Source organism: Dermacentor variabilis, unplaced genomic scaffold (assembly GCF_050947875.1).
Source record: "Dermacentor variabilis isolate Ectoservices unplaced genomic scaffold, ASM5094787v1 scaffold_12, whole genome shotgun sequence".
In the NCBI taxonomy this organism is placed as follows: Eukaryota; Metazoa; Arthropoda; class Arachnida; order Ixodida; family Ixodidae; genus Dermacentor; species Dermacentor variabilis.
In genome coordinates, this window is record NW_027460280.1 from 9720227 (window position 1) to 9738218 (window position 17992).

The 17992-nt window shown below is 50.1% G+C and overlaps 1 protein-coding gene across 11 annotated transcripts in view; it reads left to right on the forward strand.

Annotated features, from left to right (window-relative positions):
• The window catches only part of Vps8 (vacuolar protein sorting 8), a 947651-nt gene that overhangs the window by 217766 nt on the left and 711893 nt on the right, over window positions 1-17992 (forward strand). For all 11 annotated transcript variants that reach the window (XR_012825005.1, XM_075677146.1, XM_075677136.1 and 8 more), the window contains 2 exons: window positions 2168-2270; window positions 14902-14958. Coding sequence is in view for 10 of the 11 variants with exons in the window: in XM_075677146.1 (XP_075533261.1) it covers window positions 2168-2270; window positions 14902-14958 (160 nt within the window). In the remaining variant the exon portion in view is untranslated. The remainder of the gene's footprint in view (window positions 1-2167; window positions 2271-14901; window positions 14959-17992) is intronic.

Consider the following 17992-nt stretch of genomic DNA (forward strand, 5'->3'; position numbering starts at 1 on the left):
ACTTCGTAGAGTGAGCACTTCGTAATCAGCAGTTGTCGTCGTGTATTCTACGATTATTTCGCACGATAATGTTTCTCTAAGCAGAAGCGCGACGCTGCCTCCCCTTTTATCTTCGCGGTTTTGATAGAAGCACTGATAGCCATGACGGTGAAATACAATTGATGCTGATGTGTACCAGGTTTCACTTAACATGATCGCTGTAAGTGACACTCCGATAGTATCGAGTAGAGCAGCTAATTCATCTTCTTTGTTTGTTAAAGATCTGACGTTTAAATGAAAAACTGACAAAACAGATTTTTTTGGTTTCACTATATGCTTAATTTCGTGTGGCTGATAACCCATGTCGAGAAACAAATTTTAGGTGTCTGCAAGTATAACTACACAATTTGACGCAAATCATCAAGCTTGGTGATCGCTATGAGTGCTGAGGTATCCGTTCTGCGCACAAATATTTTGCCATTCCGAGTCCATGCATATTCCCACTTGCACTCCTTTTTCTTTGCATTTGCCGCACCGAACAGCTTTTTCATGGAAGGGCTTAAGTGCTCGTTAATGAAGATGGGGGTTTTGGGTTCAAGTTCAATGTCCTCTGACGTTATCCTCAGCTTTCGAGCTTTCTCAAGAAAGCGGTCACGAACTGATCTGCGAACAAACTGAACCACTATATTTGGCGCTTCTGTATTCCCCGTAGTTCGAACGCGGTGACAGACCTCGATGTCCCCACTTTCAAGGGGCATCTTAATAACCTTCGCTATCTTTTTTGTGATATCCATGACATTCTTGTCTTGCGTCTTCGGAACACCTTTCACTTCAACGTTGTGACACCGCATGTGCTGTTCATTTTGTAGAAGTTTCACTTCATGCTTTTGAACTTGAGCATGCAAAGCGTCTCGTTCCTTTTCTAGTTTTACTACAGATGTTCTTAGCTCTCCATTTTCCAATTCAACGCGGTTCACGAACGCTTTCATTTCTTCATAACTCTCGTTTATGAAGCCTAGACTGTTCTTTATCTCGCGGATGTCCTTTCTTATGTCCCGTTCGAGACTTTCCCGTAGTTCGCGGAACTCTTGTTTAAGTTCTCGTTTCAGTTCCTCAAAAAGTTTAATAAGTTCCTTTGACATTGCCACTGGACAAAGGGGAAAATAAGCTTACAGCTCGGATGATGCAATGACGCAATGACAACAACAGTACACAAGAGCAAGTACAAGCGACAGTTGGTATGCAACAGTAGCAGCAGCAGCAGTCACGGCAAACGGAAAAAAAAGCTCCCAGGCTAGTAGGGCAAAATTTCACCAACCTGGGAATGTACAGCAAAGCGCTTAGCAAAGCGTGCGATCGCCGTGACTGCTGCTGCCAAGTAAGGCGTCGATGCGTTCTTCGCCGGCTTTTCTGCTCTCCGCCAGGAATCCACGCAGGCGCAGTACACTAGGTCAGGAAATGCCCTTGAAGTACGTGGTCCGATGATGGTCGTCGTGTCCAGCGATAGCCGAAGTCAAACCGCTCGCAGATATAGCTTGGCCAGCACCTGGGAATGTACAGCAAAGTGCTTAGCAAAGCGTGCGATCGCCGTGACTGCTGCTGCCAAGTAAGGCGTCGATGCGTTCTTCGCCGGCTTTTCTGCTCTCCGCCAGGAATCCACGCAGGTTTGCATTCCTCAAATAAAAATTCAGTTGAAAGAGTCAGCACTTGTTCTCTGTGGATATTTCTCTTTCTCTGTGTGTGCCCTTGTTTCGGGCACACTGTTTGAGCACAGCTCTAAAGGTGAACCAACTGGCCCCTCACCAAGATGTCACTAATACAGATGAAATAACACGCCATGTTTTTCAACAAAGGTGAGGTTTGATGAAATTAACTATTTTCAGAGTGAAATTGCACTGCATTCATACAGGTTCTGCTGTACTTGCTTGTATTGCTTGAACATGTTTACTGGAAAATGTATTTATTTTAATACTCTATGTGGTTGTGTCAACATAACCATTACTGCTTGAATCTGATGACATCGAAATCTTCTCTCCATTAAGCTAAATGGCACTCAAAAGCGGAAATTTTTCTCTGCCATGACAAAATCTGCTGCCTTGAGCACAATACCTTCAGTGGATTATGTTCAGTGTCATATTGTCGTCAGTGGGTGCTTTTCCTATTAATGATCTCTTGCGATGTGGTGCAGTCGAGGTGAGGTGTGTGCTATGGAGCCGCTGCACGTGAGCCCTGAGGTGGCACGGCACCCTTCCCAGGAGGTGTCCTTGTTGGCCCTGGCCACTGTCACAAAGGTGCGAGCCCAAAAAGTTTTTTTCCCTTGCACAGCGGTGAGATGTATGAGTATTTAGTTAAATGCTGACTGGTCAGCTTGTGGCCGTGCATAGTGAACGACATGCTCGTACACTAGTGCCTGGCATTGTGGTACTACTCAAGCTGATTGCACAATAGCACTAATGCAATGTAAGCCTAATTGACAGTCATGTCCACAGGTAAATGTTGGGCCTATACTTGCCCTATTCTCAGTCCAGGTTTGACATGCAGGTTGCTTCTCATGTGACATATACATAAATGTGTCTAAGGTTCAGTTGAAATATTCAGGGAGGCCATTGGTTTGTGTATAGTAGGCGGTGGTAAGCTTATACTGGATAGCACATATATGTATGATGTCACCAACTGGACAAATAGTTCTGAGTACTTGAACAACAAGGTCTTCCTCATGAGTAACGCAACTTCGCTGCATGTATTGAGTCACCCGGCATAGATGCTGAAAAAGGGCCAAGGAGGCCTGAGCCGACATGATTGAATGTTAATGCCGTGATGTCATTAGGAGGGGGTACCGAGCGAGAAGCAAGGATGGTTTTTGCAATGTCTTATGGAACATGTATGGCCAGTCCAAAAGAACCTATGGCATGCATGTTGGCGAATGCATAACTAAAGCCGTATGGATATCGAAATATGATTGCTGGCATTTGTTTCTTTTTCTTTCTTTCTTTTATTTTGTAATTTGCATGAGCTCTTTTGATAGACCTCATATGTGATTTGCTTTTTGTGTTTTTGTCTGGTGAACTGTGAGTAGCGGCACGTGGAGACCATTTTTCAACTTTCAAGATAAAAGCTCTAGGCATTGTCCAAGCGAGCGGCAACATGGTCGCTCAGTGCCAGTTTGGTGTTTCTGAAGAAAGATTGCAGTATTGGTGGGCATAAAAAGGACAACTGTCTGCATGCAGCCCACTGTCATTTTGTGTTCATTGTGCTACCATAGCGTGAGGACGCACTTGTATGCTTTGTGTGGGAGCTTTGTGCGCACTCGCTACTGGTGACAGTGCTGTTGATTCACTGCAAAGCTGCAGCACCAACTTGTTTCAGTGAAAGCGGAGCAGCAGATGTAAGATGTGAGCCGTGAACGGCAGAGACCAATAAGACAGGCCTCTGCAGTGACGTGCGTGCAAAAAACTGGTTTCATGTGGACCCGCCCGACTGCTTGATGCGTACTCGTATCTGGTCTCAGCTGGACTGCTCATTTCGTACTATTGTCTGCTTGCGTCAGCTCTCACTCGCGCTTGTTTGGTTTGCTTATTTTGGTCTCATTTGCACTTGTTTCGATTGTCATGGTTTGCGATTGTTCTGTAATCTGATTGTATGCGCAACGCGAATTGTGTAGTACTTTCTGGAAGCCAAGCAGCACTATTGATTACACTGGAACATTTGACAAGTTGTGTGCAAAAGCTGATGCGCTTGACCCGCAGATCAGATTTTCGACAGTTGTCTCTCTCAAATTCTGTGCCTCAATATATTGTGAAATGAAAACAACGTATAGAGGTGCACTATAGTTTCGCATTAGGGAGTACTGTAATCATTGGTGAATTTTTTCGTCTTTTTTCTGTTTTATTTTCTGTTTTATTTTTATTTTTAAGGGGTCAACCTATATTCCAGATGATACGGTATTACGGCAAAGAATTCTCTGTAGCAAGCTTGAATAATTAGTACTGCACATCTGTAGAGGCATGATGATTTCCATATGGCCTGCTGAAAGTACACAAGCCTGATGTTCCCCTGTGCCCCATTGTGAACTTCACACATTTGTGCTTTACAAGCTGTCCAATTTTTTTCACAGAATCGTATTGCCATTGGTTGGCAAAAGTGCTACGCACATACACAACATGTACGACTTCATTGAAAAGGTTAAAGGGACGAGTGTCAACCCCGATGAAGTATTAGTTTCTTTTGATGTGGTCTTTATGTTTACGACCGTACCAATATACATGGCCGTGGATGTTTGCGTCCCCGCCCTTGACAAAGACCCGATGTTGCCTGACAGATCCCCCATCAATGTGCATGATCTAGGTAGGCTACTAAAAGTCCACGGGCGACAACGAGGGCATCGATTTCGGTCACAGTAGCTAACTTAACAATGGAGGCTATCGAAGCTCAAGTGTTGTCCTCATTTACACCGGCACCTAAAGTCTTCTTCAGATATGTTGACGACTGTTTCAGTATTTTGCAAAAAAAAAAAACCTTGACCTCTTCATGGCTCACCTAAACAGTATGCAAGCAGCATTCAAGTTCACTATAGAAGTGGAATCTGAAGGCCAACAGCCATTCTTGGACACCCTTGTGCAATGCGAAGGGCCAAATCTGTTATTCACGGTGTTTAGGAAGTAAGCTCACACTGGTTGCTACCTGAACTTGATTCGGTGGATCCTGCTTTGCAAAATAGCTGTGTTGTCTGCTCTCTTCTTCGTCGGGTGAAAAACATGTGCACAACAGCGGAAGACCGCATGGTGGACAATGCAGTTGTGCAGCGGGAATTGACAGCTTGTGGATACCCTGAGTACTTCATTGACTCGTAGGGCGCCAACTGGCTCGTGCAGTACCAACCCAGCCTGGACCCCCCCAAAAATGGGCTTTGATTCCGTATGTCTCCGGCGTAAGGGAGACTCTTGCATGCGTCCTGCGGTCATATGATGGGCAGGCTGCGCACGTGCACTCCCAGAGACTTAAACACAAGCTCGTGCATGTGAAACACCCTTTGGAAAAGGACAAGTTCCCAGGCATGGTGTACGTCATTCCGTGTGTGAACTGTCAATATGTCTACGTCAGAGAAACCTGCAACTTCAAAACAAGACCTAAGCAGCACAGGAATGACGTCCAGAAACAACATGTTGCATCAAGTGCCTTGGCCGAACACTGCGCAACCACGTCTGATACGATTAACTGGGAGAAATTTCGCATGATTGCGAAGGAACGAAATCATTCTTGGCGTCTTTATCTTGAGTCCCTAATCATCCAAACCACGGCGCACACTCTTAATCGCAACGAAGGCGATCTGCCGCCCTTGTATGCCAGATACCTTATTCATGTTTTGAGCCACACATAAAAGGGGCGCCAGCTCTGTCATTTGTTTCATTGTGAACAAGGCTCCCGTGAGGGAGCCGAAAAATAAATATCTATTTTAAACCATTTTGGTCGGTGTCCGGACCTCTTCCTTTTAAGAAGGAACTAGATTCATCTCAGAAACCAAAAATCTAGCAGTGCTTGCATACCAAGTATATCGCTTTCCGCTGGGTTCGGTGCTCATTTGGTGCAGCAGTTTAAACATCCTGCATCCCTGCATCAAATACACCATTGAGCAACACTGGTCTTTCTCACCATCACGCTTAGCTGCAGTGGCTCACTATCATTGCACTTCTCTGTACTGCTGAGCACCGCACACACTGGTGCAGATTGGGCGCAGCTAGGTGTGGCCTCCGAGATTGCACCAGTGAGATCTCAGAGGCTGCGCCTAGCTGTGCCCAGTCTGCGGTAGTCATGTTCAGCAGTAAAGAGAAGTGAACTCGCTGTTCGAACGCAACTATGTGCGGCGGTAAAAAAGACCAGTGCATCCACTTCTCTCTCTCACTGGGGCATGCTGCAAAGGCTGGTACAGTTAGGTGTGATTTCCAAAATTGCATCTGCAGTGCTGCAATCTTGCAGGCCACGAGCCAGCCAAGCCAAGCAAGCTTAGTTTGCTCGCCGCCTCATTTGCACAGTGAAGCCACGTGAGAGCTACGGATCAGCCTGCATCAGCTGCGTAGCATAAGCACTGTGTTGTGTGCGGTTGTGCCTGACAATCCCTCAAAACAAAGGATGCTTCACTGGCAGACATGCAGCTGTCACGGGTGCTCGTCACGCCTCATCGTTCAATCAAGGCAGCACAATCAACATCACCTGAGTCTTACGGACAGGCAGTCATGTTCCATATCTTCAGCTTTTCGAGTGCCCGGAAATGACAGCTCACTTCACGACAACAATGCCGCCCCTCCTGACCGCCACGAAGAGGCTATTGATCAACGACAGGGTCATTGTCGAGAACTACCGGGGAAAGTGTCAACAGCAGGTTCGCAGTTTGCCACGTGGTTGCCTTGTATTGCAACTCTTGAGACACATGCGATGTTGGGGAACGGGAGATGGACGGCAGGTTCGCAGTTTGCCATGTGGTTGCCTCGTATTATGCAACATAGGAGACACAGGGACGTTGGGGAACAGGGACGTTGGGGAACAGGGGGTGAATGACAGATTCACAGTTTGCCACGTGCTTGCCTCATATTGTGCAACGTTGAAGACAAATGGGACGTTGGCGAATGGAAGGTGGTGAACGATTCGGCGTTAGTGATTGGCCAGTCAATTCCCTCGACGAGGGAAAGAAACAGCATAAAAAGCGGATCTGGAGTGCTGTGAGGGGGACGCTCGGACATGCTAAGACTCTAGCATGTAGTGTCCTCCAATAGTTGGAGTTGTGTTTGTAAAACTGAATCATGTACCATTTTTGAATATAACCCCTTTTCTCATTTTTTGAACGTCGCTCGGAAGCTTTCTTTCTACTGGCACCTGGCACAGCACCATCCATGGAAGCTTCTTGGCCGGACAGACCCTCCTCCTCCAACTTCACAGAAGTGTCACGTGCTAACCGACCGTGATGGACTTCGCAATGTGCAAGCTGTCTCTTTGACTGCATCGTCGTTACACTAGTATCATGACACGGACGAGCCAAGCAGAAGCGAAAGAACGTCATATTAGAACAGAAGGCAGCTTTCGTAATGGCTGTCGTGTCAAGTGCTAAGAAATTATGCTGCACATGCTGAAGATTTCATTGCGTACGTGGCCATGTAGTGGTTCTGTGGGCTACAAAGCCATCTATTTATTTGCATGTTTAAAGTTGTGTACCCCATTGGTTGCATATTGCAGTCAAGTGCAGTAATAGATATAACAAATTAATGTGTATAACAAAGAAATGTTGGCTCCTCCTTCAACTTCGTTATAATGAGGCTCAAATGTTGTGGAGATGGGTTTGCACAAGGCTCGCGCTATGAGGGACGGTCAGGAAAAGGCACGACGCTCCTCCACTCTGCAATGCACAAAGGCGCTACGGCAGGGTTCGTTGACTCTCCGACATGGCGCAGAGAAGGCTCTAGAGTCAGATTGCCAACAAATGCGGGTTTATTCACCCAAGATACAGCACAGTGCAACAGTTGCGGTGCTTGCGGGCAAAGGCTCACCGCAAGATCGATCGAGTATGCGCGCCTGCTGTGCTAGGGCTAACCAGTAAGCTGTCCACCAAGCGTGAGAACGAGGAGTCGCGGGAGCAAAGGTCCCATGTAGCAAACTCGTTGCAGGCCTGTGAGCATCTGCCGCAGTGATAAAGTGCTCAGTGGAGGAAAGCTCTGGTGGAGAGTGCGCCCGGTGGCCGTCACTCGGGAGGCCAATCAGGGCATGTCCCGGTGACACTTGCTCGTGTGGCGATTCAAGCCGGGGAGAGAGAAGCATGGTTTGCGCTGGAAATTAGCTCGGGCATGCTAGCCGTGTCTGCCATGTTGCTGATATGGTGGCGGTTCCTGGAGATCGAGCTAAGCACAACGCGTGAGCTGGGAGACGAGGCCCGGGAAGGCACCTCAATCCCCACATTCCCCCCTCCTAAAGACCCAGGCTAGCCTGCAAAGGAGGCTGACCGAGGCCAAGTGGCAAGGTTGACTCAGCCAAAGAGGGCTAAGGCAACAGGGCAAAGTCCAAGAGGGTGTCACCGTCTGCATCAGAACCAGGTCCTGGAGAAGGTGCTACAGTACAAAGAGGCGAATATGTTGCTTCTCTTGATGCGAAGCCAAGGGTGCCAGCCTTGGTCACACAAGTTCCACACACCAGGAAGGGCTCACTGCCAGGAGGAAGGGACGGCAGCCCAGGAAGGACGGGGTGGAGTAGCACCGTGGGTCAGCCAGCAAAGCTTGAGGTCTGTTGGACAGGAGGTGCCAGGAATGTGTGAGGCATGGCTGCCATTTTGGTGCAACAGCCACCACGAAAGTCACCGCGCTCCCTGGATTGCGTGCTGCCAGGAACGGCAGACCGGTAGACCGGTCTACCAGTAGAACGGCAGACCGGATGGCTGGCAGCCAGGCTATAGCAGCAGCAGCTGGAGTAACTACCGTCAGCCAGGGGCTAGCAGTTTGACTGGGTGCACCAGCCGCAGTGAGCGGCGGCCTAGGCAGCAAGAGGCAAGGCTGGCACGAGTTCGTGGCCCTCCAAGGTAGGAGTCCGTCGCAGCGGCAGGACTAGGTACAGCGTCCTCGTCGTCAGCAAGAATGGTGGCACAGTGGAACCAGGCGCAGGAAGAAGACTCAACAACGCTGGGGAAAGGACCAGAAAAGCCCTCTGGCATAGCCGGCTTGCCAAAAAAGTGCCCGCCCGGCTGATTGCCCTAGAAGGTGCATTTGCGAGGTGATGCTTGGGCAACACATAAGAGAGAATATTAGGCCACAAGGGTCTGTCACCGCTTCGATGTGTGCCCCCGCACTGTATCTGCATTTTTCCATTTATCTGCCCAGTAGGGAATGAAGCCCGGCTATGAGCTGGTGGGTGAAAAGCTGTTAGGTGTGTTTCCGCAGGTTGTACTGGTGGCATGGCTTGGAGCAAGCCGTCTCTCTGTTTGCTTGTGGTTCATTGAGTGCCTCCCCCTCTCCCCAGTTGCTACTTATAGCAACTAAAGGTTTGAGGTCCGAGATGTGAACTGCACCACTGACTGGTCTCCCTTGGGAGTCAACCAGCTTGTATACCAGAGGGGACAGTTTGGTCTCCACTTGGTACGGGCCAGACCATTTGGCCGGCAGGGAGGCAGAGGTGCCTTTGGCAGCATCACTCAAGACATGGGTGCGTCTGAGGACGAGATCGCCAACACCGTAGTGCACATCCCTATGTGAACTGATTGTATTAAAACTTCTGTCCAGCTTGGCTTTTGCCAGATTGGAATGGGGCAGGTCAAGGGCCGCGTCCATCCGTGAACACAAGTCCGCCACATAGCCGGAAAGGCTGCCTTTCGTGGTGCCGCATGCCCTGCTGCTGGTCCACAAAACGCAGTCCATGAGGTTTGGCAACTCTCTCCTGAAGTTGAAGAAAGCGGGCGTGTATCCAGTTGAACAGTTTACCGTGGACCGCAAGGAGAAGCCTATCTCATTAAGACCGAAATCCCAATCCCTGTGTTGCTGGGCAAAGGGCGTGAGCAAGGGCTTGAGGTTCCGGTTAATCTGCACTGTCGGGTTGGCCTGTGGGTGATACGTGGTAGTCTTGTGGTGCTTATTGCCAAAGGCAGCACATGCATCCACGAACACCTTGGCCGTGAAGTAGGACGTGTTGTCTGATATCAGCTCCGCCAGAAAGCCGAAGCGGTTAAACCTCTCGGTCAACTTGTTCCAGATTGTGCGTGCTGTTAACTTGCGAGGGCGAAAAAGTTCAACCCATTTCGTGAAGCAATCTGGGACGGGTTTTTAGAATTGCTAGTAGCTACGGCGGGGCGTGCCACTTCTGACGAAGCTCGACGTTTCTGCGCAGGCGCGATTAAGAGCGGGCGCGAGAGAGAAAATCTGGGGGCTTTTGCTCCTTGAATATATGACTCAGCCTAGGCACTACGGAGGAGGTTTCTTAGAGCGCGTTGTATTCGTTTGTCCCCTAGACTTGCCTGCATTGCGGAGTGTGGTCGAGTTGGTTTATACGCTCCGCTGCTGGCTGCCCGCGCGGTGAGGCAGTGGGCGCGGACGCCGCTTGGTGATCGCTGTGTCTGAAAAGACAATGTTCTGGCTGGTGTTGTATAAGTCGCGGGTCGCTTTTTTCGTCGCGGCGATAGATCAGATTTTTTACAAGCACTGCTTCAGGAGGGCACATGTAACCGGCAAACGGAGGCCTCAGGAGAGCACCTATCATGGGGGTGTTCACATAAAAAATTGGCTGTCCGTGATAGCGGTCAGCCGATCTTATACTCCCCTGGCACGCGCAGGCCTCTGCGAGCCCCAACCTACGGACCAGTTCGGCTTCTAGCTTTGATGTCCCTGTTGCCGCTTTGGTGTCCTGGAGACGCCGCCAATAATGTGAAATAATTACACATTGTTTTCATTAGTAAAATCATGATCGAATAAATATAATTGCCTCGAGCCGCTAACTTACGGTGGTAAGTTCAGCACTACCGCGCCCCGCGACTTCTGCCGGCACGCCTAGGGACAAGCGCATATAACGCGCGCCAAGAAACTCCTCCATAGTACCTAGGCAGAGTCGTATTTTCAAGGAGCAAAACTCCCCACATTTCCTCTCTCGCACCCGCTCTTACTCGCGCATGTGCGCAAATGTCCGTCATCTCCCCAAATTCCACGCCCTGCTGTACCTACAAGCAGTTGGAAATATGCATCTGGGACAGCCAGGAGAAAAACGTAGCCTCGCCGGCTTCTGGGAAAAGGTTCCATAATGTCGCAGGCTGTGACTTGCCAGTGTAGCTGGCTGTCGATTGGCTGCATGAGCCCGAGGGGTTTGCCTGCGCGAGGCTTCATGCATTGGCACTAGCAGCACAAGCGGGCATAGTGAAGAGCGTCATGCTTCATGCCTGGCCAGGTAGCAGAGCAGCACAACTTTTCGAAAGTCTTCAGGCCACTCGCATGTCCGGCAAACTGCGAGTCGTGGAAATAGTCGGGGTGGCTTTCCTTAGACAGTGGGGTAACCCACCTTGAAAGACTCCTGGGGAGCCTTCTCAGATGGGTAGAGCACAAGAGAACTCCACTGGCGTCAAGCAGATACGTATCCAACGTGCCCGCAACAGTACCAGCTGCGGCGCACTCGGCGCCAACAGCAATACAGTGAAACCAAGTTAAACCGTAGTTGGCCGAAGCTCGAAAAAAGTACGTACTAAACGGTGGTACTGTTTAACCGAAATAGCATGAGATCGATCACTTATCTGTCAAAAACGGAACTCAGAGAGAGTGCGATGAAAAGGGAAAAAAACATGCAGTAGTTATTCACTTCGCGCAACAAAAGTGTTATTTTAGTTTGATGCCGTGGCGGCCTAGCAGCGATGACAGCGGCCTCAAACTTACAGAAGCTGCGAGGCAGCTTTTCAGCCAGCCCCCCCCCCCCCCCCCCCCCCTTCTCGGCAAACACTCGCATGGCAGATTCCTCGTTCGCGTTACGTATTCTCCGTGCACGCGCATGGTAGCGCTGCAGAAGTCGCGGGATGCCTTTTTCATTGCAGGGTGCTGTTCTTGTCGCGACGATTGCATTCGTGAGGCTGATCGGGATGAAGGAAGTCGCATCTGAGAATCACGGGCACGGAAAGACCTGGGAGATGCACAAAGCGTTGACGGTGCACGGGATTCTCCCAGCGCACAACCAACCACACAGAGCTGCACGAGGTAGCCATGCCGCTCGCGAGGTGGAAGGTGGTGTTGCAGGCTCTAATGCGGACAGAATGCCGGCGCAAATGAGCCATAACCTCCTTGCCGAACAGTGAAACTGAAGCTCCGCTATCCAGCAGCGCCACAAACTGTCAACCAGCAATCGTAAGGGCGATAAAAGGCGCCGGTGTGGGGGAAGAGTAAGTTCTAGTGTCACACGCCATTGGAGCCAGAGGTTGCATTTCACTGCCATGCGCTCCTGAAGTCGCCGCCGGCGAGGGGTAACTCACCGGTGTCCCACACCATTTCCTGACGGGCGAGGAGGCTCTTGTGTCAGGCGGCACACTTTGCATGTTCAGGCAATATGGCCGCATTCATGACAATGGTAGCAGACAATGCCTCGGTCCGACTGAGGGGTCCTGGGCGCGTCTCAAGCGCTACGTAGCTTCCGTTCGCTAGCCAAAGGGGCACTGTGATTGGATTTCCCCTCGTGCGCAAGGACACTTGGTTTGCATTCTCATTGGCCGTTCGGAGTAGAACAGCACACCCAGGCGTGTGAGTACAGATCGAGAGCGCAGTAAGAAAGGTCATGCGCATCTCGGTGTTCTCTTGTGGCCGAAGCCGCCTCGTAGTTTGGGGAGTTACGGGTTGACATGTCACCACCAGCCCACGCACGAGGTTGGAGAGAGGCAGACGGTAGTGGCGGTGACAGGTGGTAGGCTCTCGATGCCAGTATGTCGCCCTGAATCCGCTTCGGAGGCCAACTTGTTTAAGTCACAATAACGGGCGCTTTGAAGGTAAGCGGCAAAGGTCGGATGTGCTTGACCAATGGCCCGCTCCACCTTCTCGGCGTCAGATGCCAAAGGGTCAGCAGACGATAGAGCTCCTGCATAGCCCTGACATACTCGAGCAGAGATTCGTCGGGGTGTTGGGTGCGAAGCACTAGCTCATGACGCATGCGGCACTCATAGTCAGGAGGGAGGAATTCACTGCGGAAAAGCGTCCTAAACTCCTACATCAAACGAGCTTGGTAGCCGACAAGTCGGTACCACCATGCCGTGTGGGCTGTTAGCGAGACCGGCAATACAGTGCCTAGCATCATGCTGTTGTCCAGCCGCATTGCCTCTTGATAGCGGTGCAGCACCTCGAGGTACTCTGTAGCACTCATGCGGTCCGAATAAGCGCCGTACTCCGGGTGAGGTACCCGTAGGCCGCTTAGCATGCCTGGCTGAGGGGACTGGAGGTCTTGCTTGCGAGCGTGCCGATTACATCAGGACTTGAAGAAGCTGTGCGGCTGCGGTGTGTAGCGATGTTTGCTCTGCGCCAGGCGCGGCAGTCTGAGAAGGGCCAACCTGCGCCTGTTCTCCCAAATGCACGCCCAACCCTGAGGGGCCAGTAAATGGCATAGAGGAGAGCTGGGTTGCCACTCCGACAGGTGCATGAGGCCTCACACGATGGGCGAACGGATCGACGGCAGAGCGGGTGGCTTACGCATGTCGAAAATGTCACTCGGCTGTGCATGAGGCAAGTGGTAGTCGGAAAGTGTGGCGACGTTGTCGGCTGAGCAGGGTGGCTCACTTTCGACATTGCCTATCAGCTGCGCTTGCGACAAGGAGAGGCCAGCCAGCGGGTTTGCACCAACAGCGAGGTAGGGAGGCTGCGCTGCAGCGCACCGGACATCGAACTGCGCTCGGGACAAAAGGGGGCCAGCGAGCGAGCATGCGCCTATGGCAGAATGGGGAGCCTGTTCTGTGGCAAATTCATCCGAGAAAGGCGCTCGGGACAAAGAGAGGCTGGCGAGCGAGTTTGTGCCAGCACCTAAGCGAGGTGGCTCTGATACGGCACATGGGGTACTCGATTGCACTTGGGATGAAAAGGGGCCAGCAAGCGGGAACAGCACGTCAGAAGGGCTAGTAGGCACCTGCTCCGCTCGCATCTCAAACAGTTGAGGAAACCCAAAACTGGCAATGCTAGGACTAGGGTACACATCCGAGCGGTCGACATCACCAAGGGCCTGTCCAAAGAAGGGATCGCTCCCGGTGGCCGAGAGCAAAGGGTCGCTGAGGCGAATGTGCCTCATGCTGTTCGTGTCGTCCGTGTCGAAGGACATTAAGTCCATAGCCAGGGGATCAAGCAGGAATAAGGACTGTGAAGGGGCCTGCTTTGATTCCATGCCGAAACCGAGTTGGGCGCCAGGTATGTCGAGATGGGTTTGCATAAGGCTCACCCTACGAGTGACGGTTAGCAAAGGGCACCACGCTCCTCCACTCTACAACGCACAAAGACACTACGACAGGGTTCATCGACTCTCCGACACTGCGTAGAGAAGGCTCCAGGGTCGGATCGCCAACAAACGCGGGTTTATTCACCCAAGATACAGCACAGTGTGACACTCACGGCTCTTACGGGCAAATGCTCACCGCAAGACCGATCGAGTACGCGCACCCACTGCGCTAGGGCTAACCGGTAAGTGGCCCACCAAGTGCGAGAACGAGGAGTCACGGGAGCAAAGGTCCCAAGTAGCAAACTCATTATGGGCCTGTGAGCATCTGCCGCCGCAATAAAGCGCTCAGCGGAAGAGAGCTCGGGTGGACAGGGTGCCCGGGGGCCGTCATTCGGGAGGCCAATCGGGCCGTCCCGGTGACACTTGCTCGTGCGGTGATTCCAGCTGGGGAGAGAGAAGCACGGTTTGCACGGGAAATTAGTTCAGGCGCGCTAGCCGTGTCTCCCATGTTGCCGATACGGCGGCAGTTCCCGGAGATCAAGCTAAGCACAACACGCGAGCTGGAGGACAAGGTGTGGAAAGGCACCTTGATCCCCACAGTACACACAGACAGAGAACAAACGGTGCCACTTACAGATATCAGGCAGAAACCAAAACTAAGAGGAGAACAGCGAATTGTTATGGGGGGGGGGGGGCTTAGCAGAAATATTTTTGTGATAGTGGCTGGCCTCCTTGTTTGGCCAAACCAAATGGTTGGTCCCACTCTCAGTAGCGCTTTATATAGGTATGTCAACTGCATGCCTCCTAGTGGCTTTGCAGATGCGGCGCCAGCTGTCATTGCAACAAATCCCTCCTTGTGAACACTAGCAATCCCCCCTCACCTTACTCATGTGTACCTCCTCACCCTTGTAGGGAGAGTGAGATAAACAGCTGCCAAAAAATGCAGCATGCCCTCGTGAAGCTTCCCTTGTTTGCCCACTGCCAATCATGCTGAGAATTTCGTCATTTTTCATGTGTATGCAGGTTATTGTGGTGACTGTGCGCCCAGTCCTCCGTGTCCGCTTCACCCATTCCCTCAAGGTGTGTACCTAATCTTTTTGAAAGCATTTGGAAATTAGATGTTTTAGACTATACTCATGAACAGTTTCCTTATAAGGGCATTTTTTTTAATTGATTCTTTTTGTGTAACGATTCTGCTGTTATGAATGCATGGTTTGCATTTTCTTGTGCTTCAGTGTGCTAATAATGCTGCCTGTACTGAGCTAACCAGTCTCCAGGGAGATCAAAGTGAAAGTGTCTTGAGCAATTTAATATGCAATGCTTATGTGAATGGAAGTATGTCGGATTGCTTTGAATACACTTGCAGTTATGGGCTGCGTTGTGTGTAAATGATGTTGTCCTACATATTATTAGCCTCATACATTCATGGCGCTTCCTCTCTTCAGAGGATGCCGCTGCGATAGCAGTATTGTATAGCACATGCCTCCAGGCCCTTGTGACTCAAGGGCTCTGGTGAGGCCATAGTGCTGTGGCCAATCTTTGCATCTGACATGTTTTGTATATCACATCATTTTTTGCAATGTACTTTACGGCTCATAGTACATGTCATTAGTTATTGCCATAATTTTATTACATGTAGATTTTGCGCACTTTACAGCGACTATATTTTAGGCCCCTTTACAGCCATGTCACATCAACTTCATAGAATCCATCACTCCACTACGAAGTCACTAACACTGGCATGGTGCTCTTTGGCCATATCTGGGCCTTGCGCCAATAAAACCCAAACATTCATTCATTCAAATGTTGTCCAACAGGGCCATAAAATGGGATGCAAGCTGAGCATTCTTGTTTGTGTCCAGAAGGCACAGAGTGCTACTCACTTGTTTTCTCTTTGGCATGGAGCTTGTGCTCCTCCAGTTGGTGCAACAGCTGTCTCTGCAAATAGCTTGCTGCCAAGCAAGAATATTTATAGTTTCAAAGGGTGGCACAACGAAATTGGTAATAAAGCTGGTATCTATCCAAATGTCTCCGATTCTAAGGGATAAGAAGACATGCAATGTTAAGCACCACAACAAATACGTAGACTGTGTGCAAGGCATGGTTTATAGAATCTCTTGTGGCTGAGTTTACATTGGGTGGGAATGATGATCTAATAGAGCATGAAAACAGGTTTAAAAAGATGAAGACGAGCACTTGGCAATGCACTCCGATGACTGTAGCTATAGGCCTTATTTCGATAACTCTAGTTGTTGCATCGTAGTAATGACAGTGAGTTAAGAATCTCTGCCTTTATCGGCCCAACTTGTGCCCAGAACACTCATGTCGCAATGCTATCGGGGAGCAAAGTCGTTGAATCTCAACTTGTGGGTCAAGTGCACTTACTATTGATACATGACTCATTGCACATCCCAGAGTAATTGCTGGTGCTCACGTACAGTCAGCATCATCCTTCTGTAGAGCATGAGAACGGTGACCACTGTTCCACTGCGGAGGCGGCTAGCGACGTCTGATGGTTGCTGCTGGGCTCAACATAAGAAGTGTGTGGGCATGCGTGGCCAACGCATCTAATCTCGGGCCCAGCCACTACCGTTAGAAGTCGCTGGGTGGCTGTGGAGTGCCCCGGCGGCTGCCGTTCCCATGCTGCACACAAAGGTGACACCAACTGTACACTTCAAAATGTACAACACTAGGTGCATTCTATTCGCCTGCACTTCGTGAACTAGCTCAGGCAGCACTGAAACTCGCTGTTCGTTTTAGCAATGTAAATGTTACCCCCCTCTGCATAGCTTCATTCATTTCAAAAAGTGAAAGTTCAGGCTCCGTCCTTGAACTTTCTGCATCGCTGGTATTGTCAGTGCCAACGTCGTGCAGCGATCAAGCAGGAGACAATTTCTCTGGTGCCATGAAAATAGACAACGCTAGAAGAAAAAGTAGGCAGCTCCCATGCACTGTGGGAATCGATGTAAGCGAAGCTTTTTCAGCTGTTTACTTTGACGGATGATAATTAACGGTGATGTTGACGACGAATGTTTAATTTCTTGAACTTGTAGTCCAACACGAGAGTGGTGAGTTGATGTTAAATTTTACCTTGCATGCACCACTGCTGTTTGTCAGTGTAGTACTCAGAACACGCAGGGGGATGTGTTTGCTGGAGGTGTTGTTGTTTGTGATACTTCATCACCTCTGAGAGGGTTGAGCATATTAGTTGCCTCACATGGCAGACCGCATTGTAGGAGAAGTATTAAACTTGAATTATGGGGCTGTATGTACTAAAACCGCCATCGGACTATGAGGCATGCCGTTGTGGTGGACTGCGGACTAATTTTGACACCTTGGTTTTCTTTAACGTGACCCTAAATTTAAGTGCATGAGCATTTCTTACTTCATCCCCGTTGAAACGTGGCTGCCACAACCTCGAGCAATGCCATAGCCGCAAAGGTACCGTGGTGGGCACAGAAGTGTTGATTTGACGTGTGACCGCTTCCTTGTGTTGCCTAGACCCTACGGTGCACTTTAATGCAACTCTGCTTCTGCACACTCTGCGTAAGTTGTCCGCTTGACATATTTGCATGGTGTTTATTTTTGAAAAATCGCAGAAACATACCATACCTTGCCTTCTCACGTAATTTTTTCCCTATCCTCCTTCGCCGACTCCCCCTATTGTATGGGGACTGTGAGCAAAAAGTGGCAAGGCTGTTACCGTTTCGCGACTGCATCGATTCTACCCATTATCTACCTCCTCTCGCACCTCATTTCCACAATTCTATCTAGCTTGTCTTTGGACTTGCACGTTAGTAGAAAGGTAAGCACTGCAATTTCTGCAATGAATTTGTGGGGGTCACGGATAATTCCAGCTGTCAAGAGGTTAATGTGGCGATGCCCAGGGAACTCCAGAGGGCATTGTGCATGTACGACGCGGTGCATAGATACAGATGAGTTTCTCGCATTGCTTTTTCTCTCTGCCATGCTCCTGTCATGTATTATACACACGCTCTGAACCACCCCCCGACACAGTGTGCCAGGCAGTAGCAACAGCACAGCCCTCTCCTGCTCACAATTCGTGTATACTCAGACCGCAGCTTCCAGTTTAGCACCTATTACATCTGGACTG